The 12,179-nt window shown below is 39.2% G+C and overlaps 1 protein-coding gene across 1 annotated transcript in view; it reads left to right on the top strand.

Annotated features, from left to right (window-relative positions):
* Positions 1–11,519, top strand: part of FBXO21 (F-box protein 21) — a 34,782-nt gene extending 23,263 nt beyond the window's left edge. Inside the window, exons 10-12 of the mRNA XM_065417813.1 lie at positions 5,336–5,526; positions 7,620–7,777; positions 10,466–11,519. Of these exons, the coding sequence (XP_065273885.1) occupies positions 5,336–5,526; positions 7,620–7,777; positions 10,466–10,644 (528 nt within the window). The 3' untranslated portion in view covers positions 10,645–11,519. The remainder of the gene's footprint in view (positions 1–5,335; positions 5,527–7,619; positions 7,778–10,465) is intronic.
* Positions 11,520–12,179: the final 660 nt, after the last annotated feature.

Here is a 12,179-nt window from a genome sequence, read left to right as displayed (position 1 = left end):
CCCGAAGATAACCCCATTCGCTGCTTTAGGGCTCTGCTGCCAGATCTTTGATTGTTCTTAGGGGCAGGAACAGTTGCTTCCTATATGTTGGTGCAGTGCCTAACACAATGGGCCCCAATCCTGGTTGATTATGGATAATAATATGTGGCTGCATATTCCACAGATATTGTCAATCACTTCTGCACAGCACAATGTTACCCAACATAGTGATTGTCAAAGTGACGTGATGAAAGTTAGTGGCTAAATTAAGAGGATCATTATATGTGTACTGTGGTTTTTCTTGTCCATTTCCTGGAGTCAAGGGGAATACAACAAAACAAGATCCCCAAAACTCTATCACGTGTCTTTATTTGTAATATCCTTTAAAAATCAAAATCCAATAGCTGCTTGTTTGGATTATGAAGAATGTACGAAAGGAGCCCAAACTTTCAACAACATTCACTTCATTCCTCTTGCGGTTGCTTCAGCAACTTCTAAGCAATCTCTTCTCTCTCCTCCCTTTCCGCCCCTCTTCCCCCCCGCCCCCCAAAAAAATTCTAATATTCTTGTCTTAATCTCCATGGACTTCAAAGTGACCACCTGTCCATTACCAATTTTGGAGTATATAGAAACACCCTTCTCATTACAAAGACACGTGATCTGACTACAAAACCATTGATTGAAGGCCCATATAACTAAATTCCTCTTTGGCAGGCATACTTCAGTAAGCTTGGGTGGTATAGCTAGCGTGAATGTCTACCTTTGTATAATAAAATGTTCACCAAGCTTGCCGTTGTCTGAAGGAAATATCAGATTTAAGAGATTCACCCACAAATAAAATGATACAAGCTAATGAAGATTCTCCGTGGGAATCTTCAAGTAGAAATGACAGATGTACTGTGACATGGGACAGCTAAGCTTTATGATTCAGAGAGCTACCTGTGGCAAATTCCCCAGACCATCAATTTACTTCCTCTCACACCAGTGATTTGAAGGTTTATGGTTGATTTATTTTCAATTTCCACTTTACTATCCTGCAATTTCTTGATCTTAAGTACAGATGATGTCCTTAAATTGTATTCTCCATATCACTAATTTACTGCTCCAAATTTGCCAAACACCTGGAAAATCCTCAACCTTCTCAGTTATTGGGGATTCCAGCATTGCATCCATCTGTGCATGTGTTAATTCCAGACTTCTGGACCAGGGATCCGTTCCTGGCACCTGAGAACAGCTGACAGAAGGCCCAGCATCTTTCTCCAGCTGAGAATGTGCTTTCAACTCGTCTCTGTGACATGGAATTTTTATTTTTAAGGGTTCCCTTTTAGCAAAGTGTCCATCCAGCATAGGGGAAAAAAATAAACCAACAACAATGGTAGAAATAAATGTGAAATCTTAAGAGCCAAACAGAGCTAACCAGAATGCATGTTTTACTATTGCTTAAATGTGTTCTTTTGCAAATGACTTAAATCCCTAAACTGGATTAATTAAGGATAGACAAATTGGAGAGTGCTTATAAACAACTATAATGCCAGATGAAGAAAAGATCCCTTTCTTTTGGTGTCACTTGATGTAGAGAAAGCTTTTGATTAAATGTAAAGTTCCAGACTATTCTAAGTCATGTCCCATATGGACCTTGGCCCCCAATTCCTTAAATGGATAACTGCTTTTTACACCAGCCCAAAAGCAGCTGTGTGAGTTAATGGGGTTAAATCTCCCTGCTTGAATTACACAGACAGGCTAGGTAGGGGATATTCATTGTCTCCTTTACTTTTTGCATTGGCCATGGAGCCTTTTGCAAAAAGGGTAAAGAGCAATGAATCTATCACCGGAATAAAACTTGCAGGAACATATCAGAAAATAGTTTTATATGCTGATGATGTAATATTTTAATCTAAACCAAATATGTCTCTAAAACTAGTATCTAAAGAAATCTGAGAGTTTGGGAAAGCCTCTGTATTAAAGTAAGTTTTATGCCAAATCTGAAATACTAGCTATAAATTTGCCAGATTCTGAGAAGTCATTCCTCCAGAAAACATTTGAATACAAATGGGCAATAAGTCCGATAAGATTCCTGGGAATTCAAATCTCAAACACCCTTGAAGAGCTGTAAGATTTCAATGTCAAACTGGAACTGCAGTAAATGGGGGGTGGTGGGGGAGCTGGAGTCCTGAGGTAAATATGCAATTTCTTGGTTGGGAAGAATAGCCACAGTGAAAATGAATGTTTTGCCAAGCATAGTCTTGTTTCAAAATCTTTCTGTAATCATCGCAGATAAAACCCTCGCAGGAATACAGAGGAGACTCTTAGCATTTATATGGAATAAGAAAAGACTGAGTGCTGATACTTCGGACAGATCTTTAAACAGGGTGCACTAGCTGTTCCAAATAGTCAATGGTACTAACATGCCAGCCAGCTCAAAGTAGTAGTGGATTGGTGGTGCCCTAACCCAGACAAACACTGAGGTTTTTATTGAACAAGAAAATTGTGGCAGTGCCAACATCACTAGGCTACCATGGATAATAAAAAAAATCATGTCCTCCAGACATTTATACTTACCCTTAACGAAGGCTACTCCGTGGTTTGGGATAGAACTAGAGAGAAGTTCTTTTCCCTCGCCAGTGACACCCATTGTAAATAATCCAGATCTTAACCCAGATCACAAACTATAGAGCTTTAAAGACTGTGTGCCATGTTGGCTGGTTATTCAGTAAAGAAACTTCTCTAACTTAATTTTTTATCTCTAAGTTTAACTGGCCCATTCTTCTATGGTATCAGTACTTTCAAATGAGGCATTATTTCTCAATTTAGCTGTTTTATACAGAAAGCTAACTTTAATAGAAGTAATGGTGTCTAGTCAATTAGGAAACAAAAATATATATAACTAATTGATATCAATCTTTGCAGGCAGCTTTCCTAACCAAAAAAAGATCTATGTAGGACATGCTGTGAAAAGGATCTGGGTAGAAAGATTGCCCCAGAGGAATAGGATTTGATTTGGAAAAGAGGATCAGCAGCCTGTCTGTAACGCAATCAAAATTTCTCTAAAATGCTGTTTCAATGGTACCTCATACCAGTCAGGTTAATATATGTGTATGTATAATATATGTATATAAAATATAGATTGAATGAGGATAAATGTTTGAAAAATTGTGGCGAAAGTGCAGATTTCATGCATATAGGGTGGACATGTCCAGTCGTTAAAGACTACTGGATTGCAATTCATAACCAAACATTACAAAGTGTTGAATATTTATTACCAAATGGTCCTTTGGTAATCCTCCTTGGACTTCCTAGCGGAAATGATCACACAAAAGGAAATGAAGAATTAACTTCTTATCTGCTAGGCTACTGATAGTCTCTCAATAGAAAAAGAAATAGCACAACCGTAGAGGAATGGCTCAAAAAAATGAGGTTCTGGTTATGGAAAAATTAATGCACCAGTTACACCTCAATCTAGGACAGTTCCTCAGATTTGTCACCTAAAAAGAATGGCTCAGGTTTGGGAATCTCCCTCACATCCTCAGCCGTGAAGACCGATGCAAAGAATTCATTTAGTTTCTCCACAATGGCCTTATCGTCCTTGAGTGCTCCTTTAGCATCTCGATTGTCTGGTGGCCCTGTTGGTTGTTTAGCAGGCTTCCTGCTTCTGATGTACTTAAAAATTTTTGCTATTTACTTTTTCAGTCTTTGGGTAGCTGTTCTTCAAATTCTTTTTTGGCCTTCCTGATAATATTTTTATACTTCACTTGCCAGAGTTTATTCTCCTTTCTATTTTCCTCAATAGGATTTAACTTCCACTTTTTAAAGAATGCCTTTTCACCTCTCAGTGCTTCTTTTATTTTGTTGTTTAGCCATGGTGGCACTTTTTTGGTCCTCTTACTATGTGTTTTAATTTGGGATATACATTTAATTTGAGCCTGTATTATGGAGTCTTTAAAAAATTTCCATGAGGCTTGCAGGGATTTCACTTTTGGCACTGTACCATTTAATTACTGTTTAACTAACTTCCTCATTTTTGTGTAGTTCCCCTTCCTAAATAATGTTTAAAACAAAAATTGAGCAGGTCGCTTTTAAATAGCAAAAGATCCGAGACAGCTTTGATCACTGTGCCAGGACTTTGCTTTTCCAGAGATTTCTTGCATTTGATGTTCCTAGCTGAGACATTAAATGGGAAATAAGACCCCATGTCCTATGCAGCACATTTGACTGAAATTAAGTAGCAGAGGATCTTGAACTAGGCAGCACTGCCCTCCAAGCCCTCTGCTCATTACTTGTCTAAGTATTTTTATGCCCTCGTTCATTGCCTCTCTGCCTCTGAGTCATATGTCAAACAGATCAATGTTTACTCTGATATTAACTTGTTATCCTATCCCAGATTTTCAGTGTTCAGTGTGCTGCAGGCATTTTGTAATGAAAATGCATAACCATGTTGCAGAAGCTATTAGGGGGATGCTGGGCAGGGGATAATTGGGGTATTTGACAGCTGCTGAGGTGTGTAAGTCAGTTTTGTTTTTTAGCAAATAGTAGGCAGATGAGGCTTTTGATACTGGAATGGGATGCATTTCCCCTTCCCCTGACCCTTTAAGACAAATCAGACTACTTAAGATGACTTGGGCCCTGCTGAGTATCCCGTTTTTATAACGCATGTCTGTGTAATATATGTTTCTAGAATAGTCTCACAAGGGCGGTCTGGTAGTCTAGCAACAACAAGCTCCCACCATCTCGGAAACCTTGTTTGGAATCCTGAACCCTTCTAGCTCTCAACGGTTGTATGGCTTACGAGTCTTTCAGAGGCGTACCTCATGTTTTGCAACACTGACCTTTCTGAGAAATTAGGAGTGACATTAGTTGGCTTTGAAAGGACTATTTCCAGTCCTTCCAGCTAAAAGGCTAGTGACTGTATTAGTGGGCATTAAGGGTGCTTGTAATTAGAAACAACTCTGAAGGGCTCTTTGGCTCTGCAGTCTAGAGCAGATGCTGGTTTTTGAAGAGCTGGCTGGTTGCAGGGTGCTGGTTCCTCGCTTTCACTTGCTAAACTGCAGTAAAAGGCAGCTGAGATGTTAAATATTTTCCTAATATTACTTTTCCGGTAAGTAATTGCAGTAGTTGCCGTGTGCATGTTACATGATGCTGAATGAGAAGGGAGGTAGTCTGTGCAGTGGTGGATAGGTGGCAACTGGTTCAAAATTTGTAGCAAATGTGCTTCACCTTATGGAAAAAGTTTAGAGAACCCTCATCTGAAGAGGAGCAGACGTCTAGAATCGGGCACTTAAGCTCTATGGAGAAGATCGTTTTCTAAAGCTACTATAGAGACCTGTTTATAAACCTAGTTTTCTTTCTCTCACTGCTGAAGGTTCTGGACATCCTGCAGCATGTTCAGGTGTTGGATCCATCCCAGCATGGGGCAGTGGGGTATTTAGTTCAGCATACCTTAGAGCATATTGAACGCCGTAAGGAGGAAGTGGGACCTGAGGTGAAGCACCATTCTGATGAGAAGCACAAAGATATCTGCTTTTCTATTGGGCTGATCATGAAACACAAGAGGTAATCAACTCTGAACCTTTCAGTGTCCAGAAGCTTCCACTGTAACACTGCGGGCTCTTGTTTGTATATGGAATGATGTATTCAGCTGCTTCCTTCTTACTGTGATTGAACATCATTTTTATTACGGTTAGAGAAGTGTCTGAGAAGGAACATACTGCCCCTATGTGTAGTTATGTATGTATCCTTTTAGAGATATGAAGCCCGACTTCTGTATACTTCACTGTCCTTTGACAGATTGCAGGTGTGTTGTCATTTTTTTGCTTAGTAAGAGGACGGTGAAGATGAGCCATCTGAACCCTAAGTGTTAATGTATTGGTAGGGATTCTATGGCTAAGCTCTTGAAATATACTGATAGCAATGAATATATCTCATTGTTTTCTCTGTTCTTGCTCTTCTGTCCTCTTTGAAGGTACTGTGGGAAGGAACAGCAAAATCTTATACATCTTTTTTTCTCCCATAATATCTTCCCTCCTCTTCCCTCATTCACTGGAGACTTCATTTTTCTGTTTTTACTTTTTTGGGGGTGCGACCTGCTGGTGATTGCTGCTTCAGCTGCCTTTCTGGCCCCTGTGCCTGATAAATGCATGAGGAGCAGATTTAAGGGCAGAGACAGTAATTTTGACTTCTCAAAGGATATCACACAATCACGTATAATGCTATAAAAATAAACTAGGTTTTATATTTCTGGAAACTCTTTGCCCAGAATCCTTTGGTCACCTGGCAGGAATGGACAATAATTGTCCCTCCCAATACAGTGACTTCTAAACTGGGTGTTAAATGTAAGCTGCAGGTCAGTTTGCATTGTAATAGGTTTGACTGCAGTTTTAGTATTTGACCAGCACATAGCAACTAAATATGCTTTTCTTGCCAAATCTACTCTTAAAATGCATCTTTTCTCCTTCCCAATTCTTAATTTTTCTGTTTTACTGTAATTTCACTGTAGTTTTCAAGTTGGCTTTAATCTGTGCCACATACTGTTTGTTTGTCTTTTAGTATTTAACTCATGATTTGTATTTCAGTCATTTGGGAGTTAGTTCGTTTGAAGGAAACTTTACGAGGCCCGTTGTATGAATTTACCAAGGGTTGTGGTGGATTCTCCATCACTGACCATTTTAAAATCCATATTGGATGGCTTTCTAAAAAATCTGCTCTAGGAAATATTTTGGGAAAGTTTTCTCTGGCCTGCGTTTTATACAGGAGGTCAAACTAGATGATCACAGTGGTCCCTTCCGGCCTTGGAGTACATAAATCTATGTGCTTCTATGACAGCAAGGTGTTTGTTATCAAAGAAGATGGGATTGGGGGCAGTATACATGAACTACATACCTGAGGCTCCTACAAGCTTGTACTTCACCCTTTAGAAATTCCTGTAACCTTATTCTGCATAAAAAACTTCTTTATTGGAATTTGCCCTTAGGCTAACAAGTTGTGGCATGATCCCTTATGACCATTTGCTGCAAAGTAAGATTTATGGTGTATGGGCTGTGAGCTAGTGGATGCTGTCCTGCTCTGGGTATTCAAATACTATGGTGAAGGATAGGCTGGGACTGATCAGCCATTGAGTAAAGGGAAAGAAGGTGTCCGCATCTCTGAAGTGATTTGGGTGTGAGGCAGGAACCATGGTGATAATGATTATTGGTTTATCAGCAGAGATGGGGAGAGAATGGCTGTTTGTGTTCAGTTAAACAAATGTGAGTTTGCTTTATTATTCAAAATATTTTCTTTGACCACAGAGTTAAAGTACAAGATGACTGTTCCAGTTCCCTCCTCTATGAAGGAATATTATAAAAGGATCTCTTTGAACAAGTCTCCTCAGGTGGATTGGATTAGAATTGGCACCATGAGAACTCCATAAATTTTTTGTTCTCAAAATGACTCTTAATTGGCTTTGTCTTCAGTTTGAAGATGGAATGTGAATTTCTTATTCTACTTTGATCAACGGTGTTCTTTATACAGAATCTCTCCCAGGAGCTCATGAGTGCCAGCATGCAGCTCCCATACCCTTTAATGGCAGTCCTCCTCTCTCAAGAAGAGTATCTAGCTGTGCACCTTTCCAAGGTTTTGATTATTATTTTTTTTATACTTCTAATTAGATATGGCTATAACTGTGTCATCTATGGCTGGGATCCCACCTGCATGATGGGACAAGAATGGATTAGAAATATGAATGTCCATAGCCTACCTCATGGCCCCCATCAACCTTTTTACAATGTGCTGGTGGAGGATGGATCCTGCAGATACGCTGCTCAAGGTGAGCAAATAAATCAGCCTGTCGATGTGATATGTGTGCATTTGATTTCTATGTACATGTGTGGTATATCAAATCTGTTATGCTTACTATTTGAACAATGTTAATATTTACACTAAAGTTATATGGCTACTAAATCACTAGTGTTTATTATTTAAACAAATTAATATGTACTCTGAAAATCAAGATTCAAGCAAGAAGGAAACTGATATTCAAATCTTAAATTGACCTACTTTGCTTCTGAACGCCCCGATAACTTCTCAACGAGATCAGGACTACTAGGAATAAACTCAAAAGTTAACTTCAGTTGAACTTGCCACCCTCCAATTTTATTTTGAAATACCTTTAATAGTTTACATAAGAAAACACTGCAGAAAACTTTGATTGCTATTATTTGGGAGAATAGATCCAACTTTCACTTAAATCTGAAAATTATTTGGTGGTATTACAGTTGATGTAATTCTGTAAGGGGCCTCAGAACAGTCTGAACACGTACCACGTGAGCTTCATTGTCTAGGCAGAATATGTTAAGGATGGAATTTCAGCCTTAACCCTGAATTTCTTGGCTTTTGTGGGTTTTTTCTTTTTTGTTAGGTTCCTAAGGAGATTTGGACAAAAATCAGGAGTAAAGTAATTGTGTAATGGAAGGCTTCCTTTTTTATGATCACTGTGCCTTTTATAGAAATTGTTCTGGCCATTTTTTTAATGCACTGTGCTATATAAAAAAAGAAATCTTGTGGTGGTCAGAACACAGGCATATTGGGTACTAGGAACTTCTGCATTCTAATCCTTCCTGTGACACTAACTTCCCCTTTGAGCTTGGGCAGATTACTTCACTTGTCTTCCTCTCATTATCTATAAAATGGGGACAATACCTTCATCGCAGGGGGGTTGCAAAGACTGATTAAATGTTTCTGAAGCACTTTGATTATGAAAATCTATTTTGACTGAATATGGTTCAGCTTTCACTAGAGGGTGCTGTCTAACCTAGTTTGCAGTACAGTACAAGAGCAAGTTTAAAAAATAAATTTAAAGGTCAGATACACTTGTAGGTGTAAAATACAGGGAGATTTGTGGTTCTAGATTTCCCCAAATATTTTACTTTGCACTTGGTAGTCCAAAAATAAGTATTACTTGGGATTCTTGAATCTGCCCCAATGCTTGTGTGTTTATGAAGCAGACTTTGGAAGGTCCTGCATTTTCTAAGAAACAATATTTTCTTCTCTCTGCACACACTGCTATTAGGATGAGAATGAAGTATCTGCCCCGGTATCTTACTATAAGTGTTATGTTCTCATCTGTTTCACTTTTTTTCTTTTCTTTTTTTTTTGTAAACAAAATTAGTAACTATAGTACAGGTTGGTCGCAGAGCCCAAGTTCTCCTACATAAGCTGTGGGCTGGTAGTGTCGTCTTGGTTCTCGAGCACAATCTTGTATGCTACAGTTGTTTTGTCCTTACTTGCCATCACGTATCTCCCTTGACCACTCGCACTTCCTGTCCCTTCCAAACTATGTGCAGGTCACTTTTTGCTTGTTGCATCAGTTTCAATTTTGTGCTTTGGAGACAGAAAGTGGGATTTTGAGGGGGAGAATTTCAAACAAATATGTTTGTTTTTTAAAGTTTTAACAGTTGTGGTTTATATGGTTTGGGTCACAACTAACTACTAAACACATTACCGGTAATTCTAAGTGGTTTTCACCATATTGCTTGTGACCGATCAGTTTAATTGTTGCTAGTTTCAGAACTAGCGATGGATGGATTGTTCCTAAGTGGTGGTCTCAGCATCCTCCCCAAACAGTGCTATGCATAGCTTGTATCCACCCATATTCCAGTTACTGCCAAGTGTCTGTTACATCATTCAAGGCCTCCACAGGGATCGTACACCTGAGAGTCACTAATTGGCCACTGCACAGCAATGCTGCTTTACACAAACGAGAGCTTTTCCTCTGACAGAATAAATGAGAGGAGTGGGCATTTGGTTCATCTTCTTACTGTAGCACCATTGCTTCTGATCTTACTTGAATCGCTGTGTGTGCAGGGATTAAATGTTAATGTTTTAAAAATAGGAAAGGACATGAAAATACTGTGGTGGTAAGGAATAAACATTCACTTCTTATAGGACTGCTATTCCAGAAAATTTGGGTTTTAAATGGTAATCTCTGTGTGCTAGACATAGGTCAAATCCCAGCTGATCCTTAGGAGCCTTCAAAGTGGAAGACCCAATTCTTCCTTCATGCATGTTTGAGACAACTGACTTCTCCTTTGCTCTTCAAACAATTTGGCAGTTTGTAAGGACCTCTTCTGGGAATTGGCTTCCTGACTGTGGGAGTTAAAGCCCAACTGTGTAGATTCTGCATAGATGGAGTGCCTATAGGATTGGGACCGAACTCCCAAATGTCCTTGTTCTCTCTTCAGTATGAACCATTTACTTCTCTTCTGCACAGTGAACTGGTATCCATTAATGACTTCACAGCAACAGCCAGTCAGCATTCTGACACTCTAGTTTAATTCCAGCAGTACTGTTCTCAGACACAGTAGTTTGGTAGTAGTATCAAAAATATCAGCTCTGCTCAGAAAACAGAGCAGGTGAAACCCTGAAACAGAAGACTGACTAGCTTAAGGCAGAGACAAAAAGCTTCTTCAATGCTGGGCATTAGTGTGCTGATAACTGCTTTTTCTTCTCTCTACAGAGAACCTGGAATATAACTTGGAGCCTCATGAAATCCCTCACCCTGATGTCGGCCGCTATTTTTCAGAGTTTACAGGCACTCACTACCTGGCAAATACAGAGCTGGAGATTAGGTATCCTGAGGATTTGGAACTTTCTTGTGCAACAGTCCAAAAGATCTACAGCACAGTCAAGGAATGAGTGAAACTTGATCACAAGGACTGAAGAAAGTTTATCACAGCTGCTGCTGTATCCTCTTTGTGGACAGAATTATGGAAGCCAATTTTCACAATGATCTTCAGGCGTATGCCCCAGGAATTGCATCGCACTTCGTAACCTGTGAGATCGTGTATGTCTAATAACCACTCAGTTACCATCTGCCCACACTAGTCCATTAATTTGGGATGCGTTGGTATTCCAGACAAGGCATTCATTATCTTGAAGTGACAATCAAAGTGTGAAGTGTATTGTCCCCTTGAGCGCTTGCATTTACCACTTGTGTGTTTATGATCGATTTTTCATATTTAGGATGTGAGCATGTTACGACTCTAGCTGGAGTCTGGAATAATCCCATGTTATGGATAAAGAGAGTGATCCTACTTGCAGTATTTTTTTATATATCTATTCTGTGTATGCGGTAGTTTTAAGGTCTCTCTGAAGTTCCACAATTGTTTGTTTCCTCAATTCTGATTTTCCTCTTACCCTGAAAATGATAAGTGTTGCTAACATTCCAATTCTGAAATCACTTGTCAGCCTCGGCAATGGCACTGAAACTTTCTTGAACAAGAATCATGAGGCACCATATGATGGTGAGTTCAACAGTAACTTGAATGGACCTCATACATGTAACGCTTCCAGCTGTTACAAACGCACCGTTGAATCATTTAATAGAAAATAAGATCCTGGCAATTTTCTCTCCCCAATAAACTTGTTGTTGGGACCCTGATTCCTACCTGTACTTTTTCTTCCATTATGTTCTCTTCATGGTGTTGAATTTGTGATGTGGTCATATATGTATTTTTCTACATGTCTCCTTTTATCTGGTTGAAACTGTTAAAACTTGTAGTTTGAACCACCATCTTGTGGTGAAGTCTTTATTCAGTGAGCTGTTCTCTATACTGTCAGATTGCGATTGTGCCATGAAAGCCAGTAGACGCCAGCATCTGGCAAACAATACATGGAGAACTTATTTCCTATATCATGATGCCTTCTTTCTTTTGATCAAAAGAAAAATGCCCTTTGAAGGGGAAAAGAGGGTTAACTATTTGTCCAAATTCTGACTTCTGCAAGGGAGGTGCTTCAGAAACGGAGGACACTTGAATTGTAATGAGGCTGCCGCCGTAGAGTCTGCAAAGCCTAGAAAAATAGTACATGATTATTTTCTTTTAGGGTTACATAAGAATTGGATGTGAAGTTGCAAAGTATTTACAAAGATATGGAATATCTACAGTACTTTCGTTTCTAAATTAATAACTCCTGGCAGGCTGCAGTCATTGTTTCTAATTACCGTGTGGTTACATAGTTATAGACAGAAGACTTAGTTATCCTGCCCTGTAGAGTAAAATGACACCCTTATTCTTGTAACATTTTAAATGTGTCTGTGCACTAACGTGCACCCTTCTTTTTAAGATAATAATTGATTTGCACGCAGTCTTGTGTAAATATTTAACAAGCAACTTATACTTTTCACAGTGAAGTTTCGTGATCTGCAAGTTCCTCAACACTTGAGAGGCAGC

The sequence above is a fragment of the Emys orbicularis genome, chromosome 16 (assembly GCF_028017835.1).
Source record: "Emys orbicularis isolate rEmyOrb1 chromosome 16, rEmyOrb1.hap1, whole genome shotgun sequence".
NCBI lineage: Eukaryota > Metazoa > Chordata > Testudines > Emydidae > Emys > Emys orbicularis.
Note: the sequence above shows the minus strand (reverse complement) of the source record. Positions and strands in the feature narration are given on the sequence as shown.